The sequence below is a fragment of the Salvelinus fontinalis genome, chromosome 10, assembly GCF_029448725.1.
Source record: "Salvelinus fontinalis isolate EN_2023a chromosome 10, ASM2944872v1, whole genome shotgun sequence".
NCBI lineage: Eukaryota > Metazoa > Chordata > Actinopteri > Salmoniformes > Salmonidae > Salvelinus > Salvelinus fontinalis.
This window is the reverse complement of record NC_074674.1, coordinates 11977629-11997013: the sequence shown is the minus strand read 5'-3', so window position 1 is coordinate 11997013 and position 19385 is coordinate 11977629. Positions and strand designations below refer to the sequence as shown.

The 19385-nt window shown below is 43.2% G+C and overlaps 1 protein-coding gene across 3 annotated transcripts in view; it reads left to right on the top strand.

Annotated features, from left to right (window-relative positions):
- Positions 1 to 10638, top strand: part of LOC129863631 (ral guanine nucleotide dissociation stimulator-like) — a 98021-nt gene extending 87383 nt beyond the window's left edge. For 2 of the 3 annotated variants that reach the window (XM_055935754.1, XM_055935752.1), the window contains exons 9-17: positions 1044 to 1130; positions 1233 to 1265; positions 1352 to 1473; positions 1698 to 1790; positions 4715 to 4940; positions 5262 to 5336; positions 5952 to 6209; positions 6338 to 6452; positions 6760 to 10638. In XM_055935754.1, coding sequence (XP_055791729.1) covers positions 1044 to 1130; positions 1233 to 1265; positions 1352 to 1473; positions 1698 to 1790; positions 4715 to 4940; positions 5262 to 5336; positions 5952 to 6209; positions 6338 to 6452; positions 6760 to 6935 — 1185 coding nt within the window. In that variant the 3' untranslated portion in view covers positions 6936 to 10638. The remainder of the gene's footprint in view (positions 1 to 1043; positions 1131 to 1232; positions 1266 to 1351; positions 1474 to 1697; positions 1791 to 4714; positions 4941 to 5261; positions 5337 to 5951; positions 6210 to 6337; positions 6453 to 6759) is intronic. The other variant, XM_055935753.1, reaches the window with a different exon arrangement.
- Positions 10639 to 19385: the final 8747 nt, after the last annotated feature.

The following is a 19385-nucleotide window of genomic DNA, read 5'->3' as shown; positions in this document are numbered from 1 at the left end:
TCATCAGAGAAAATGACTTTACCCCAGTCCTCAGCAGTCCATTCCCTGTACCTTTTGCAGAATATCAGTCTGTCCCTGATGTTTTTCCTGGAGAGAAGTGGCTTCTTTGCTGCCCTTCTTGACAACAGGCCATCCTCCAAATGGCTTCGCCTCACTGTGCGTGCAGATGCACTCACACCTGCCTGCTGCCATTTCTGAGCAAGCGCTGTACTGGTGGTGCCCCGATCCCGCAGCCGAATCAACTTTAGGAGACGGTCCTGGCGCTTGCTGGACTTTCTTGGGCGCCTTCTTCAACAATTGAACCGCTCTCCTTGAAGTTCTTGATGATCCGATAAATGGTTGATTTAGGTACAATCTTACTGGCAGCAATATCCTTGCCTGTGAAGCCCTTTTTGTGCAAAGCAATGATGACGGCACGTGTTTCCTTGCAGGTAACCATGATTGACAGAGGAAGAACAATGATTCCAAGCACCACCCTCCTTTTGAAGCTTCCAGTCTGTTATTCGAACTCAATCAGCATGACAGAGTGATCTCCAGCCTTGTCCTCGTCAACACTCACACCTGTGTTGAGAGAATCACTGACATGATGTCAGCTGGTCCTTTTGCATGGCAAGAGGGACTTTGCAATTAATCTGATCATTCTTCATAACATTCTGGAGTATATGCAAATTGCCATCATACAAACTGAGGCAGCAGACTTTGTGAAAATGTATATTTGTGTCATTCTCAAAACTTTTGACCACAACTGTAGTAGTGATATGCTACTTTACAGTTTAATTTGACTGTAATTACAGTGTAGTCATATGATCAGTTGTGCAATTATTAAACTGGGAACAATAGCCAACTGGAGATAGTTCATTAACCTAATCATTGTACGCAGAGGGAGATGAAGAAATATTTGTATTTATTTTCATCTACATGCGTCCTCAGCGGGCAAAAAGTCTGTAATGCATTATTTCATCACTAGCAAAGTCATGCATACATATACACACACACACACACACTAACCCCAGTCTCTGTCTGCCTGTGTGTGTGTATTTCAGAGTGTGATGCAGGGGACCATTCCCTACCTGGGTACTTTCCTGACAGACCTAGTCATGATGGATACTGCCATGAAGGACTACCTGGACGTGAGAGTCGCACGCACGCACGCACGCACGCACACACACACGCATGAACACACACCTTCTTCAACAATTTCTGTTCTAAAGAACATATTTTCTTGCTTACAGGGAGGGCTGATACATTTTGAGAAGAGGAGGAAGGTAAGAAATGCAACATGTATTTCATGTGCGATGATGATGAAGATGAACACTGCATACTTACCCTTATATTTCCTCTGGTCTTGTAGGAGTTTGAGGTGATCGCCCAGATCAAGCTTCTGCAGCTGGCCTGCAACAATTATAACTTCACCCGCAACAAGCGTTTCCGACATTGGTTCTCCGGTGTGGACAAACTCACTGAGGCCGAGAGGTGAGAGAAGGAACAGAGAGTATTCTGTTCGAAATGCATGTAGTAGTATTTTCATAAACACCAGAAATAGATTATGGTGGGTGTGACAAACAGTATGTATTAGAATGGAAGGGTGGGAGAGAGGAGAGGATTATGAGACGGACAGTGGAAGAGAGGGAAGGGGAGGACTAGACACTTGAAAAGACAGGAACACACACATACTCTTCTCCGTGTGCTTTCCACAGCTACAGTCAGTCGTGTGAGATCGAGCCGCTGTCGGAGTCAGCCTCAAATACTCTGAAAAAGAAGAACACAGGAATCATCAAACGCTGGAGCGAGTGAGTCAAGAAATAAATCCTCCCAAAATTATTGCAGAAAGTATTTCTGTTCAATGGGTCCGATTCAGTCTTAGGAAATGTACACCTTTTAGACTTACCTTATTCATTTGCGTAACGTTGTCACGCCCTGGCCTTAGTTATCTTTGTTTTCTGTATTATTTTAGTTAGGTCAGGGTGTGACATGGGGGATGTTTTGTCTCCAGTCCCCATGTGTTTTGTCTCGTCTTGGGTGGTTGTATTGTATAGGGGGTTTTGTAGAGTGTATGGGGTTGTGTTCAGTGTAGGTGTTTAGGAAAGTCTATGGTTGCCTGGTTTGGTTCTCAATCGGAGACAGCTGTCTATTGTTGTCTCTGATTGGGAGCCATATTTAAGGCAGCCATGGGCATAAGGTTGGTTGTGGGTAATTGTCTATGTCTATGTTGCATGTGTGCAAGTAGTTTGTTTAGCTTCACGATCGTTTGTTGTTTTTGTTCGTTTGTAAGTGTTTGTTTGTCTTCATTAAAGAAGATGTATTCATATCACGCTGCGCCTTGGTCCTCTCTTCAAAGTTACGACGATCGTGACAAACGTGCTCTGCAGGTGCTTCCTTGCGTTCTCTGAATACATGTTATTAAACAACTGAAAACCCTCACACTTGTTGGCCAAAAGATTTTCTCGTGGAGTTTTCATACAATAGGGTTTTCAGTATCTTAAGCCATCCCTTTAAATACAGTGTACCTTTTTAGTTCGAATTTTGTCAACAGAATCACTAGAATATATCGAGAGAACAGGTTCGGAATATTAGGGATCAATGAAAGAAAGCAATCTAAATATATGCAAATTCGACTCTGTTTCAGCACCAATTGGTAGATTTAAAAAGACTGATCTTGTAGATTATTTAGGTTTAGTAAAGTATTTATGAATCATAGAAAACAGATTTGGAGAGCCTTTACGCGCAAAAGAAAGATTAATTCTGAAAATTGCCACATTCATTTCTTCAACCCATTGTAATGTTGGAAGATTAGTGTACAAAGAATTATAACAGGGAGAATAGTGTACAATAGTAGGCTATACCCTCGTCTATTGCCTGCACTAACCATGGAACTGTGTGATGACACAGCCAAGTATTGCGCAATGCGTCGGGTTCAAACTGTTACGGCTTGGTCTGAGCTCCATATTGATTTAATTAGCCTACATGTATTTTTTTTATTATTATCAACTGTTACTAATGATCCTCAGTAACAACCACACGGCCGTGATGGTGTTTACAGAGAAGGCCAAATGAAGGTAAAGGAAACAATGTAATTAAATGATAATGTAGGCTATACCAAATGAAGGGAACTAACAGTACATTTACAGTTGAATATGTGTGGTTATTAGGCCTAGTGACGTTCAATACTTATAGTGGCTAATATTTAACATGATAGAAATAGGGAACAGAGAATGTCGGGGTAGCCTATAATTAAGACATTCGAGAGTGCCCACTTTACTGTGGGAAAGTTGACATGTTGATATGCTTCAGTTTGTTGCCATATGACTGCTTTCACATTTGTCTCCAGCGATCATAATAAGATAATATAGATCTAAAACAAGTGTAATTTATATTTACAATCCCCTTTTCCAAACGGTTTACTCATTTACTTACCTCTGATCAATAGCTCTTGTAAGTTATAAATTACAGTGCATGGACAATTGTGTTATTTCTATTGAAAAAATGAAGTAGATGCTTTTCCCACTTGGAACCAGTATGTTCTCTCGACCTTCTTCATGGTTCCATCACGCGTAAAGATGGTGGAATTATTAGGGAATTAGTCAAGGTCAGAATATGGTGTATCTGTAGACATACCTCTGCCACACCTTCAAGTTTCCAAGTTTTAATGTCACATGCACAAGTACACTGAAATGCCTTTCTTGCAAACTCGAAACCCATCAATGCAATAATCAATAACAATGTATAGCTAGAAAGAAAAAACACAATAAATAAAAATAAGAAATATGAAAGTAAGTAAGTGTTAGGTTCTAATTTTCAGAGTAAATAACTCACGGACACTAGAGAAGCTTAACCAACTAATTATTCCCAAAGAGTCGATACAGCTGCATTCAGACAAAAACTTGTTTGTTTCCACCACCACAAGTATATATGCTCCACTTTAGGCCCTCCTCCTTCTCTCCAATCCTTACATCTTATGGTTCGACAGGAAGAGGGAAATAGGGTAATAAACCATAATTTCTACCTTCAGGGGATCTGACCTGACCTCAACCCCTCCTTCGCCTAATCCACATATGTCCATCCGCTTCCCCTATAGCAATCCTGTGACTTTCTCCCGTCCACCCAACACGTTCCAAAGCCATCTGTCTCCTACAGCTTTAACTTCGGATATGAAAACCAGTCTCTTTCACTCCTTTATATGCTATGCTTCTGAGTATTAGATACAGGAAATATATTTAAGTCAGTTCCAATACCATATTTACAATGTGCAGGGATACTTGAGTGATGGAGGTAGATGAGTATAGCGGTAAGGGGACAAGGCAACAGGATATAAGATAAGCAGAGTAGAAGCAGCTTGTATGTGAGTGGGTGTGTAGAGTCAGTTTAAATGTGTGCGCATATTATGTGTAAGTGAGCAAATGATGGAGTGAGTGTTTGTGTGTGTGTTCATTTATTCCCTCTCCACCTCAACCCAATGGCGGGTGAATAGCATGCCGTTCTCATACTTAAGTTCAAGGTCAGAATAGGTGTATCGAGAAAAGTGCATAAAAAGGGAATTACATTCCAATTACGCGTGCTTAACTCGGGTCGGAATTCCCCCCTAATGATTTGCAGTCTATTTGTGTCAATGTTTCATTTCATTTACTCATTCTTCTTACTCTTCCTCTCATTCTGCATTTTCTTTCCCATCTCTCCCTCCTCCCTCTCCCTCCCATTCCTTCACTCCCTCTTTCAGTCGCCAGCCGGCCAGCTTGGAGCCGGGCTACTGCAGTGCGGGCAGCTCTCACTCCAAGTCCTTTGACCAGCTGCGCTACGCCCCCGGCCTGGGGGGCTCAAGTGGAGGTGGAGGGGGTGACGGAGCAGACTCCCTGAGCGTCACCTCAGCCGGCTCCAGCAGCTCCGACGTCGAGGAGATAAATATCAGCCTCATCTCCGACTCGCCTGACGCCCACGAGCGAAAGGTGAGAGAGATGTTTTATTCACCAATTTAACCTTCATTTATACCGGAAGGTAAGTTAAGAACACACTCCTATTTACAATGGAGACATGTCAGAGGACAGTGTGCTATCGAATTCTGTCATTGTTGATGTCCGTAAGCAGGAAGTTGCTCCACTGTGTAAGATGATGATGTCATATCATTGAGTCTACCATTAAAGACCATGATACCAGTATGATCACTATAGCGGTACTACTGTCATAGCATATTATAACTCTTCCAGCCCACAAGAAACAGCCCATGTGAAGCTCACTGGTGACTGTAGCTCTTAATTCCTTTTCTGTAGACCTCCACGCCTTCCGTAAAACATTCCAATTCCACGTTAGGGAAGTGCGGCCCCTTGCCTGACCTGGCACCCACGGTACTATTTACTACTTCCTGTACCATATTTCTGTTTCACCTACACTAGCTCGTGGCACAGCCATTTCACACTACCATCAAAGGAGTGTGCTGTTTGCACTGTTTCTATCTATCTGTGTGACGTCACCATCACATCATCCCTGTAGCCATTTTTGGGGGGGGCGAGAATGGCGTGTGCATGTTGAGTCGTTTTCGAATGTGTGCAGGTGTCGAGTTGACTTTGACCTGTTTGTTTTGACTGGGTTTCATTTGTTGTGTCTAATTGGGGATGAAGAGTTCACCTTGTATCCATACTGCTCATAACAACTCAATAGAAGTAGCATTGTGGGTTTCGCCTGGTCGCACATTCATCACTCCAACATTTTTCATTGTGTTTTCTACATGCATGTCATGCTAGTGGCATGTTCAAGTCATGCAAACACCGTCCCATCACTCATCATGTAAAACAACACCAGTCTCAATTCCAGTGTTCCCAAATGTTTGTCAAAATACACTGGAATTCATTCAACAGTTTCCAAACATGGTAAATGTACCTGTTTAAGAAGCATTGCTCTCCTTGATTGCATTTCAATAGTCTAACCTGTGCTGCCCCCCTTCTCTCTTGGTCTCTCTCCAGTTCTGGGAGTCCACTTCTCTGTCCTCCTTGGACGCCTCTGGTGTGGGATCTGGCTCGGGCTCCAGCAGCGCCTCCTCCTCCTCCATGTCCTCCACGCCCGTGGTAGGGGCCGGCTCCCGCTCGCACAAGCGCTCCATGTCGGGTGTGTCCAACTACTCGTCACTGTCACTGCCCCTCTACAACCAGCAGGTGGACGACTGCTGCATCATCCGGGTCAGCCTGGATGTGGACAACGGCAACATGTACAAGAGCATCTTGGTGAGCTGCTGCGTTGGTGATGATTATGGTAGAGTATAAAGAGAAATTCCCTGCCAATGTGTTTGGTGGTTGTGGGGTCTGGTTGAGCCAATGCCAATGTCTTATTGTGGTCTTAATGTGATCTCCAGGTGACCAGTCAGGACAAGACGCCGGCGGTGATCAGGAAGGCCATGGTGAAACACAACCTGGACCGGGAGAGAGCGGAGGACTACGAACTGCTGCAGAAGATCTCCGAGGAGAAAGGTCAGTCAGCTGTCTGTCATGCTCACCTCAAGACTTCGAGCGGAACCTGAAAGATACAAACCTCAGAGTTGATGCATTTTGAACTACATTCCAAAGTTACAAACATTTCAGTGTTCCTAACCCATTTCCAATGTGTTCCTATCTCTGGTCCTACTGTACAATTTTGAAATATCTGCACACTGTAAGCCATGTCTAACAATCTCTCCGTCCATCTTCTCAACCAGATTTTAACATTCCATCTTGCCTGTTGGTTCAATGTGTCTTTTAACCATAACTGTGTTTCTTTTGCACCCCCTTCCCTCCACAGAGCTGAAGATTCCAGACAATGCCAACGTTTTCTATGCCATGAACTCCTCGGCCAACTACGACTTTGTCCTGAAGAAACGTGGCTTCCCCAAGGTGGGCCGGACCAAGCACGTGGCCAGCTCCACACTGCCGCGCATGAAGCAGAAAGGCCTGAAAATCGGCAAGGGCATCTTCTGAGGGGCTACACCATGTCCTCGCCCACCTCCCGCTTCCTGCTGGGCTCTCTGGGTTCCATCTTTTAGTACCACCCTTGCTGTGCCATGGTAGAGGGGCCAGCCGCCAGCTCGGTCTTGTGTTCGGCGTCTGAGCGTCAAAGCCTCAGAGGACTAATACAGCTGAGTGGGATGGAAAGACCTATAGGCCAATGAACTTGCACAAATCACTTCCTGTTAGCTTCAGCCCTCTGTGGATGTCCTAATCGAGAGTGAGCACTCAAGAGGGAAAACTGAGGGAAAATGGTAACTGTATTTCATCCAGGTGCGTCTGAAAATGCCTTCCCTCTTAAAGGAGTTATACTCCCTATCATTTCTACAGAACCCTCCCTCAGCTGGTGTGTGTGTGTGTGTGTGTGTGCGTGCGTGCGTAAAGTACTCAAGCACTCAGAGAAAGAGCGAGAGAGAGATGGACAGAGATGGAAACATGAATGTTGTATTGTGAAATGAACCGTGGTCTTTAAATGTCTAGTCTGTTTGTTCCATGTAGTGTAAAGAAAAAAAGAAGAATGAAAGGTCTGTCCTTCTTGTCCTTTATTTCTCTCTTTCATTAAGGCCTTTTTTCCTTGTGCACCAGTTAATTCGGGAGATAAAGGAAAGAGAGGAAAAGAAAGAACTCAAATTAAAACATACTGGTCCACTCCGCGTGTGCCAAAGAACAGATAAAAGTGGACTATGACATATGATCATAGACCGTTTTTGGGAGCATGGAGATTGCAGTGGGGGAGTGAGTTTGCTTGCTGTTGAGAGATTCCTTGCACCACAGATGTGTGATTCTTTGTCTATGACTCTGATAGAAGATCATCTGATATGACGAGTCCTTGGTTTGTAGTACTCCATGTCTATCCATTTCTTACAGTATTGCAGCACTTAGGATCCAACCTAACGTCCCTAACTATCAGCAGCCATGTCAGTGGTGTTGTGGATTACAGTGTTAAAGCCTGTGTTCATGCTCAAAGGGTTTTCTGAAATGATTGACTTTTTGACTGTGACCGTGTCACACTGTGTCCTGTGCATGGCAATAAACATTCCAAAATGGACACAGGATTGGGTCTCTATCAGAGGGCAGGCTATATGTAGGCTGGCTATACTTTACTTCTATAGCCTTTTTACATATTGTGCCAACCTGAACCATAGTGTGCCGGCTGGCTCTGATATTTTATTTTAACATGGTGCTGTCCAGCACAGTCCCAGCAACTATGGTTGATGCATAACTAGGCCAGCGCAGTACAGCTTGGCTCAGCTCAGTACAGTAGTGTAAAAAGGGTATGTCAACTTCCACAACAGTTTGAAACATTGAATTTACATTTCACAACACATCCTTGATGTGCCTAATAGTAAAGCCATGGAAATGTTTTCAGGTGCTATAATGATAGTTTTTCATATGTCAATTATCATAAGGATGGGTGGTCATAGGGGAGTGGCTATATGGACACTCCTGGTGCCAAAATTTATGACGTTTGTTGTGCAGTGAGAGTCGAGTGGTGACGAACGGATTCGGTTCAGTCATTTCAGACAGTCTTCCTGATGAGCCGTTCCCAGCAAGCTAGTTTAATGCTCGTGGCTAAAAACGTCAGCGGGAACTTGAAACTTGTCGGCCGAAGTTGGGACTTGGGAGTGTTAAGAATCCTTTAGTTTTTGTCTAATTAATAGTTTTACAAAATGTAACGTTAGAGGTAGTACATTTTCGGTGAAAATCACTATTGGCTACACTATCTACTTCCCTATCCTTACTGCGTCAAGCGGGAGAGAAGGACATGGTGCCCTGTGTTGCGTTGGCTTGCAGTGCAAACTCTCCCCATTGAGCAGTGTAGACTGCATAACGGTGACATCCATCTAGATCACTACCAACATTAAATTGTTTTTCATGTAGGCTGCTATCCTACTCAAAATAAAATCAAGTGGGATGGAACAAATTGGAGATGGTGACCAAATCCAGATGACCAATACTACAAGTTGTTTCTCCCTCGCCCATCCCTTTCTTTTACAAGTTTTAACTAGCGCCACGCTGCTGCTGTTGCCAGCTAGCCAGCATAAACTAGCTGGGAAGGGCCTATCAGGACGACTTACTGAACCAAATCCACACTCGACTCTCAGCTGCGCTACATATGTCTATCACGTTTTAAGGTAGGACCCAGATGGAGACAGAGACAGGCAAACGACAGGTCAAGGCAGGCAGAGGTCAATAATCCAGCGAGAGTGTAAGGCACCGGAACAGCAGGTGGGCTCATGGTTAGGTGAGGCAGAGGTCGGTAATCCAGAGTAGAGGCAAAGGTACAGGACGGCAGGCAGGCTCGGGGCAGGCAGGCAGGCAGGCAGAAAAGGTAAAAACTGTTTAACTAGAAAACAGGGACTATAGCGAAGACAGGAGCAAGGGAAACCGCTGGTAGGTTTGAACGAACAAAACGAACTGGCACAGACAGACAGAAAACACAGGTATAAGTACCCAGGGGATAACGGGGAAGATGGGCAACACCTGGAGGGAGGTGGAGACAAGCACAAGGATAGGTGAAACAGATCAGGGCATGACAATGTCATCCATTTGAGCATCAGGTGTGTCCGTATAGCCTCTCCCTAGTCATATTATATAAGTACTGCGTTATGAATGCATTCAACTGTGCTGGTTGGTGACAGTGATGGTTGCTGTATGTTTGTGAATATTGGGGTCCGGGAGTCTACTGCCCTTATGTCATTCGCTGGACTTCATATCGGTGGTGTTGATGGAAGTTGCCCCTAAGCCCTGATTCAAGGTCAGCTTATATTCCTACGTCCTATGACCAAGGTTAGGATTGAGGATGGGAACGCTAAACCTAGATCTGTGGTTAAAGACAACTTCTGTAATGCGTCAATGAATGAGGGATGGATCCTTTGTGCACATCTCAAACGTTTGTGTAAGTTCCCAGTTAATGTGTGCGTGTAAGTGAGAGTTCATCCCGGAATGTGTGCTTATTGTTTCTCTTTTTTTGCGAATGTCTTTGTGTGCCCTCCCCAGGTACCCAGAATATCTATATATCAGAGAGAGGGTGGGGTGGGGTGGGGGGGGGGGGGTCTGTCATAAATATGTCGAACTTTTCAGGTTTCACAAATGTTAGTCTGTGTGTGTGTGAAAGAGACTCTCTTCTGTGTCTGTGTTGTTTTTGGTAAAAGTAAGGGCCGAAGACTGCACCGATCAAACTAAGTTAGTCCCTCTCAGAAACACTGCCTGATCAGGAACATGTCCCCATGCCTCAACCTCTCACAATGATCATCCTTAAAACCTTTGTGCCATCGCTCTCCATCACTGTCAAAGACTCAGAACTCTCTAACGATTACCTGTTCAATGTTTTTTCTATGTTCTTTTTGTATTTTTTGTATTATAAAAGACTCAATGTCCTTTGTACTTTAGATTTTGTGTGTGTGTTTGCTTTATTTATTAACTTGTAAATACTTTTGTAGCATTCTACATTTTGTTTCTTTTCCCATGCAATTACAAATTAATATGTAAATATATATGCGATGGTTATACCACTGTATTTGCAGGTCCACTTGTCTCCATATCCCTTTGACTTTGGTTGCTTTACGTCAATCCTGTCTTTTGTATAATGGTCAGTTTTGATATTGCTTTCCCCCTTATTGCGCTGTTTGTAATGGAGAAAAACCCACCTAATAAACACTTACCATGTGTCAAATCATCTGCATTTGTCTCTGCTGTACTACACTGTATATAAGAATACCCCACTGAAAAACACTTTAATGGTTATACATAGGCAGTCATAACACCTTTGAGGTTTCCTCAGGTCATGACACCATTGAGAGTTGCAGTATGGTTCATAAAATCTTTATCTTTATTTAATCTTCATAAAATCTTTATTTATTAACATCCATGGAGTGACGTTTTCAAAATAAGTTGCTTTCAATACAATGGAACAAAATAGTACAAAAACTGGGATATCAAAAGATGTGAAATATCATTCAATTCTACATCAAATCAAAAGCAAGCTCTGTGTACAGATACAACACATCAGTTCAAATGTCCTGTTGAACAAATTAGCAGTGACTACTGTTGCTCAGAAACTCACTTGAAACTCACTAGGGCTCGATTCAATCGGTATCGCAGAAGATCCGTGGTATTGTGCAATTGAAATGTAACGGTCAATTACGATTGAGCGTTTACCGTGAATGCAGTCACGCGAACCCTAGAACATTGCCTTTAAATGTAAATTGTGATACAGATTGAATGTAAATTCCGTGATACAGATTGAATCAAGCCGGTGGTTAGTATTCTGGCGACGTTGTACGCCAGAGGGGAGGAGCAGGAGCAGACATGACACCCTCTCCCCACACAAGGCACTTAGGCATTTCCCTTTGATTTGCGCCTCTTTTAAATACAATACACCTGTTGTAAAGTTCTGTTTTTGTCTCTGCTATTTCTTGTTTCATTGGATGACCATGGTGATGTGGTAATATGTTTTTTTTATGTGCACCTAATGCACTTGAGGAAATAAAGCCTTTTCTACATACAGGACACGTATTCACTCAGTTGCCAGTTTATTAGGTACATCCATCTATTACCGGGTCGGAACCCCCTGTAGCCATGAAGGGATGCATCAGGTCAGCAACAATGTTCAGGTACACTGTGGCGTTCAAAACATTCCCCACACCATTACACCACCACCACCAGCCTGTACCGTCGACACCAGATAGGATGGGGCCATGAAGTCATGTTGCCTACGCCTAATCCTGATTCCGCCTTCAGCATGACGCAACAGGAACCGGGATTCGTCAGACCAGGCAATGTTTTTCCACTCCTCAATAATTGTGTTCTGCTGTTGGTGATCGTGTGCCCACTGCAGCCTCTTCTTCTTGTTTTTAGTTAATAGGAGTGGAACTCGGGTGTGGTCATCTGTTGCAATAGCACATCCGTGACAAGGACAGACAAGTTGTGCTTTCTCAAATTCCGTTCTACACATCGTTGTTGTACTGCACCGTTATTTGCCTATTTGTGGCCCGTCTCTTAGCTTGCCTGATTCCTGCCATTCTCCTTCGACCTCCCTCATCAACGAGCTGTTTTCGCCCACAGGATTGCCGCTGACTGATGTTCTTTGTTTGTGGCACCATTCTCGGTAAACCTTAGACACTGTCATGCATGAAAAGGCCAGGAGGCTGGCCGTTTCTGAGATACAGGAACCGGCGCGCCTGGCACCAACAATCATACCACACTCGAAGTCGCTTAGGTCACTCGTTTTTCCCATTTTAACGTTCAATCAAACAGCAACTGAATGTCTCAATACCTGTCGGCCTTATATAGTATGCCATGGCCACATGACTCAATGTCTGTAGGAGCGAACCATTTTTGTGAACGGGGAGGTGTACCTAATAAATTGGCTACTGATTGTATGATCTCTCCCCTGTATGAATCCTCATGTAAATTGTCAGAGAAATGTGAGCGGCGAAACACAAACTGCAAATAAGGGATTTCTCCGGTGTCAATTTCTCTCCTGTGTGTCTCGTCATGTGCACTTTCATATCTGTGCCAAAGCAGAAACATTTCCACACAAAAATTACTAATATGTAGTATGAAGTTTCTCGCATGTGTGAATCCTTATATGCAACATGTTTGCTTTCTGAATGAATCCTTTGCCACAAAAGTAAAAGTGATACGATTTCTCCCTTGTGTGGCTCCTGATGTAAACTTTCAGATTAGAGCTATCGCTGAAACCTTTGCCACAATGAGGACATTGACAGGTTTTCTTCCCTGTGTGGCTCCTGATGTGAACTTTCAGATTAGAGCTATCGCTGAAACATTTGCCACAATGAGGACATTTATAGGTTTTCTCCCCTGAGTGGCTCCTAATGTGTTTGATCATATTAAAGCTGTAGCTGAAACATTTCCCAAAATTTGGCCATTTTAATAATTTCTCCCCCATATGCATTATTAACTTAGTACTCATAGTGAAGTACTATGAGTCACTTTCACTATGAGTTTGGAGATGAACTTGCATACTCTCTGTGGAATCAAAGCTTTCTCCACACACGCCACAAAAAAGGTCTTCATCCATTGTATGCATTGTCATGTGACTAACTAAAGAAACCATGGAGATGAAATACTTTCCACACACCTTACACCAATGAAGAGGCGGCGCAGCAGGACTTTGACGTACACTACTAGGCGATTTCAAATGGGACAACTCCATGGATTTCCTACCCTTATTACCACTGATGTCCTTTTATAGTCTGTATTCTCTTTGATCCCAGTCACCAAGATCCTCCTCTCTCCATCCGATCATCCCTATTTTCACTGAGCTGCAGAACAGTGTGGATTTACTGGTTGGTTCTGATATGCTGTGGCCCTCTTTATCAGGTTCTGTTTTCATCTGTTCAGGTGAGGTGCCTCTGTCAGTTTTTCTCGCGTTAGGTTTGGTAAAACAGAAAGACTCAAAATACCATCATTGTGTAGTAAAACCGTGAAAAGTAGTGCACCTAAGCTGAGATCTGGTGTTTGGAGGGTGTTTACATGTAAATCCAACAATGTTGAAATGGTGCTGGAATAGTGGAGGCAGCTCCTGCTTTCTTTTTGACTCGCTGTAACTCTCCATGGTTCTAAATCAATAGTTATTTAGTAGTCCAAAAATGTCGGAAACGTCAACTTGCTTGAGCATGCTGTAGGTCATGTAACTGTTTGTCACATGCAATATGCTTCGTGGACTTCACCAGACAGATGTCGTTTTCCAGTTTTGTGAGGAAACAAATGTTTGGTTGAATTTATTCTGCTACTGTGTCTTCTTATTTTCTCGGCCTTAGGCCTGTATATGACGGTGGCATGGCATATCAATTAACAGGATTTATAGAGCAAACAATGCAAATTATCATAACACATAGGTTGTAATCTAGGTTTTTTTCCTAGGTTAGTTTCCCCAGTTACTTTACGCACGCACGGCAACTGCAAACATCACTGTAGCTCCGCCACCTTCCACCAAGGTTGACATTGACAGATGTGGTGGATTGAGATGCAGCCCATTCAAAAAACAGATAGGAAAAAAAGATGGCATAGATCAAATAAAATAAAAACACTGTCATGAGACGAGGTCTACAACTCAGCCAGGTCACCTGTGACACAAGTCAGTATTCGGTGTCCGTCCATGTCTGAGACTGTCGGGACAACACTGAGCACTGTTACCTTCAAGTAGGTTTTGGTTTTGCGGATGGGCATGAGCATCTGCCTCTGGTGCCGAAGGTTGCGTGTTCGATTCCAGAGATAGAAATTTGTTTTTGAGATTTTTGTTTAAGCCTATCCCAAACCTTAATGCCTAAACTTAACCTTAAACACTTCTACAACAGTATGAACAACCATTACTTTATGCAGCAACAACAAAAAAACTTTACCCAGCTGCTACTTCTTAGGAGAAAAGTGATTATTCTCGGGATGGAACATTTGTAAAATACCAGGAAAATGTTCAACCCTAGTCTGTAGCTTATTCTTTGGAGCTTCTGGTGAAGCTCATGTTTGGAGCTTCTGGTGAACCATGATGTGCAGGCATAATCAAAGTGACACTCGACAGAGCACTTGTCAGGGTCTTAGGGTGTCTATAGGTTTCCATCCAATTGGCAACAGATTTTCATGCGAATATTCTAAAATCTGCATAAAAACAATATGCACATTTCAGGGTTTCCTTCAGGAAAATGTGGCGACGGACAACGTGACCGGATTTTAATTTACCGGACATTTGAGAAATGTACCCGACATCCATATGCATTCAGTTCCGACCTGTTTTCGCTTTGTCATTATGGGGCATTGTGTGTCGATTGATCAATTTTAGAATAAGGCTGTAACGTAACAAAATGTGGAAAAGGGGAAGGGGTCTGAATACTTTCCGAATGCACTGTATATATCCTATATAAAAGGAAGAGAAGCTTAGGCCTAGCTCCAGAGATAGAGGTATGCCAGCGGCATTGTACGAAATGACATGCATTTCTTTGTCAGATGACTACTGGGTCTGCTATACAGATATAGATGTATAGAAGGAGGGTCATTTGTACATTTTTTATCCGAATATTTTGTATAAAGATACGCATTATATTGTTCGATTATAGGAGTAACTCTGGTAGGAATGAAACATTCTTCCTCACCTCAAGTTCAGCTGTCAGAGTCAGTTGGAGTGCCTGTACACACTGCCTTCATATCATAGGCGTGCAGTAGCTATAGCTTAATAGTAGCCACACCAAACCTTCCCAAAAGTTTCTAAATTGTATTTAGGTAATATCAAAAGTAAGTCAAGCCATTGTTTATAGGGAAAATAAGAGCAGGCTATTATATTGTGGCAAACACAGCATTAGAGTTGGAACTTAATTTCTAACAGTCCTACACAATTAAAACAACAGACATAACTAAACCAAACAGGTTTTGCATATTTAAAGAACTGGTATGGATTAATAAAGAGGCTTACAACAATAGCAATGCTATACAATAATAATAACACATTTCATTCAAGTTCCAAAATTGTATCCTACCAGAATACGGAGTTGCACAGTAGCCTGCATTCTTCTCATCTTAGACTACTACAATATTAAAACTTATATTAAATTCCCGTTGTAGACTTTTCACTATAGGCATATTATTTTTCCTATAACTTTTGTTTTATTTCAATGAAAAATGACTCCATCTTCGCAATCAACGCTAGCCTAGGTTAGGTTTTCGGAAACAGCAGAGTGAGTACCCCCCTATCCACATCGATGGGACTGCAGTGGAGAAGGTGGAAAGCATCAAGTTCCTCGGCGTACACATCACTGACAAACTGTCTGACACAAACTGTCTGACACAGACAGTGTGGTGAAGAAGAAATGTGTCTTTGGACTTAAAACCCTCAAACATTTACAGATGCACAATTGAGAGCATCCTGTCGGGCTGTATCACCGCCTGGTACGGCAACAGCACCGCCCGCAACTGCAGGGCTTTCCAGAGGGTGGTGCGGTCTGCCCAACGCATCACTGGGGGCAGACTACCTGCCCTCCAGGACCCCTACAGCACCTGATGTCACAGGAAGGCCAAAAAGATAATAAAGGACAACAACCACCCGAGGCACTGCCTGTTCACCCCGCTGTCATCCAGAAGGCGAGGTCAGTACAGGTGCATCAAAGCTGGGACCGAGAGACTGAAAAACAGCTTCTATCTCAAGGCCATCAGACTGTTAAATAGCCATCACTAGCACATTAGAGGCTGCTGCCTATATACACAGACTTTAAATCACTGGCCACTTTAATAAATGGAACACTAGTCACTTTAATAATGTTTACATATTTTGCATTACTCATCTCATATGTATATACTGTATTCTATACTATTGTATCTTAGTCTATGCTGCTCTGACATTGTTCATCCATATATTTATAAATTCTTAATTACATTCCTTTACTTAGATGTGTGTGTATTGTGTGTTTGTGAAATTGTTAGATATTACTTGTTCGATAGTAATGCACTGTTGGAGCTAGAAACACAAGCATTTCACTACACCCGCAATAACATCTGCATGTGACCAATAACATTTTATTTTATTTGAGTCTAGTCAATAACTCAACTTTCTCCCAACACAATTTCCTTCCCAGTTCACATCTTTATTTTTTTTATTCCCAAGGGAAAGGTAAAAATAATTTTAAAAACACATACACCTCAAATATACATTAACACACAGAAACAGCAAATCCTCCATATAATTAATCTCATAGGCCTAATAGTACTGTAGAGCTCTTTTAACTTGCACACAATATAGCTGGGTCGCCCTGTCCTGTCCCTAGTGGTCCACCACCCTGCAGAGCCCCAATCCAACACACCCCACTCAGCTTTAGGATCTTAGTGAAACATTCATTATTGGTTTGGGGTGTGTTAGGCCAAGGCCAGAGTGACAACCCACAGGACAGCAGACCACCAGGGCCAGGACTAAGCAGCCCAGCAGCTAGGGATTGCCTAAATAGGTATCTCCCCTGACGTGGGCATGATTTCAATACTGACTCCTTTAGTCGTACTGCATTCCATATAAGGCATCCAGACATTACGAAAGATGCCCAGTATACCCTTAATCTTGTAATAAATCTAGTGATACATAACTTGACATTGTGGGAGGATAACCAACATTCCAATAAATGGCAATACATTTCTTAGCTGCTATAAATGCTTGGTTACTTGGGTACACAGTTTCTTCAGACAAGTCTCCAGGATCAACAAACAAAAACAGGGAGAAGGGAGAATCTGTAGACATGCTGAGATAAAAGAACAGTCTTTTCCAGAATTCAGCCAGCCTTTACAAGACCATAACATATGCAAATATGTTCCCTTTTGTGTTTAACACAAATTTCTGAGTGCATGTAATTCAGTTTCACTGGCATATGTTCTATGGATCGTCTTAAACTGCAGTAATCTATGTCTGAGATGATATGAACATGACTGGGCCTTCAAACATATCTGTATCCATTCATCATCAATAGCTTCTACCAGGTCTTCCTTAACATGTTTTGTGTCATCGGGAAAAGCCTCTATTAACCATTGATACAGTTTGGAAATCATCTTTGGAGGTTTGTCAGACTGTGTTAAAATAGCATCTGGCTTGTCCAATGTTTGCTGCACAGAGACAATAAAGTATTGTATCTGCAAAAATTCCCCTCGCCTCAATCACAGACTGGTCTTCCCTGGCTCTGCAGGATGTTTCAAACGTACAAAATTCAAACGGACAAAATTAAATTTGCAGTAAATGCTTTATCTAGTTAGATTCTTTACTGGTTCTCAGGAGTCCCTAAAACACATCGTCGGATGTGGCAGGGCTTGCAAACTATTACAGACTAAGGGAAGCACAGCCGAGAGCTGCCCAGTGACACGAGCCTACCAGATGAGCGAAATAACTTCTATGCTCTCTTTGAGGCAAGTAACACTTAAACATGCATGAGAGCATCAGCTGTTCTGGACGACTGTGTGATCAGGCTCTCTGCAGCCGATGTGAGTAAGACCTACTCCGAGCATGATTACGTGTACTCCGAGCATGCGCTGACCAACTGGCAAGTGTCTTCACTGACATTTTCAACCTGTCCGAGTCTGTAATACCAACATGTTTCAAGCAGACAACCATAGTCCCTGTGCCCAAAAACAGTAAGGTAACCTGCCTAAATGACTACCGACCCGTAGCACTCACGTCTGTAGCCATGAAATGCTTTGAAAGGCTGGTCATGGCTCACATCAACACCATTATCCCAGAAACCCTAGACCCACTCCAATTTGCATACCGCCCCAACATATCCACTGTTACGGATACAAGTGTTCTGTGTGTATCCTGTGTGTATTTCTTTTCTCTCCTTCTCCCCTACTCACAGGTGACAATAATCATTCCCCAATCAGTCATCAATCAGTCGCTAATCAGAAGACACCTGCTCCTTTTCCCTTACCCAATCACAGTCCCTTTCCCTTGGTTTAAAACCCCTGTCAGTTGTTGTCTCAGGAGCTCAATCTCTTTGTAACATGCATTCTGTCTGTAGATCGCTTGTGTGTTTTGCAGCTACATGTCACTTTGTCCCCACCTGTGAGTATTGTTTTGGTTATGGTGTTTGAGTGTTTGTTTGATGGTGGGAAAAGGGGGTAACCAGACAAGTCGCCCTTGGGCTACACTACCCGTAGTTAAATATTGTTAAAAACACTAGTTAGAACTGGGCGGACCACCCCCTGTATTTTTGGTTAGTTAGTTAGCTGTTTGTGAATTAGGCTAGTCTAGCTTAGGGGTGTTTTTGAATTGGTATTCTTTCATTCCTTGGGTCCCGCTCAGCCCCTTTTCCTGCTCCCCCCATTACCGTGTGTTTTTAAATAAACCTTGAGTGTCTGACGGTAGTAAATCAGTTGTCTGAGGTTATTTTTGTTCTCACTGTTACGTTGTCACAATAATAATTTGCATGAGTTGTGTTACGGGTCCCATTACCATCCCCCCTAGACTGTCGGGCCAAAGGGATTCGTAACATCCACAGATGATGCAATCTCTATTGCACTCCACACTGCCCTTTCCCACCTGGACAAAAGGAGCACCTACGTGAGAATGCTATTCATTGACTACAGCTCAGCGTTCAACACCATAGTACCCTCAAAGCTAATCACTAAGCTAAGAACCCTGGGACTAAACACCTCCCTCTGCAACTGGATCCTGGACTTCCTCACGGGCCGCCCCCAGATGGTGGGTAGGTAACAATACATCCACCACACTGATCCTAAACACTGGGGCCCCTCAGGGGTGTGTGCTCAGTCCCATCCTGTACTCCCTGTTCACTCATGACTGCATGGCCAGGCACGATTCCAACACCATCATCAAATTTGCTGATGACACAACAATGGTAGGCCTGATCACCGACAACGATGAGACAGCATATAGGGAGGAGGTCAGAGACCTGGCCGTGTGGTGCCAGGACAACAACC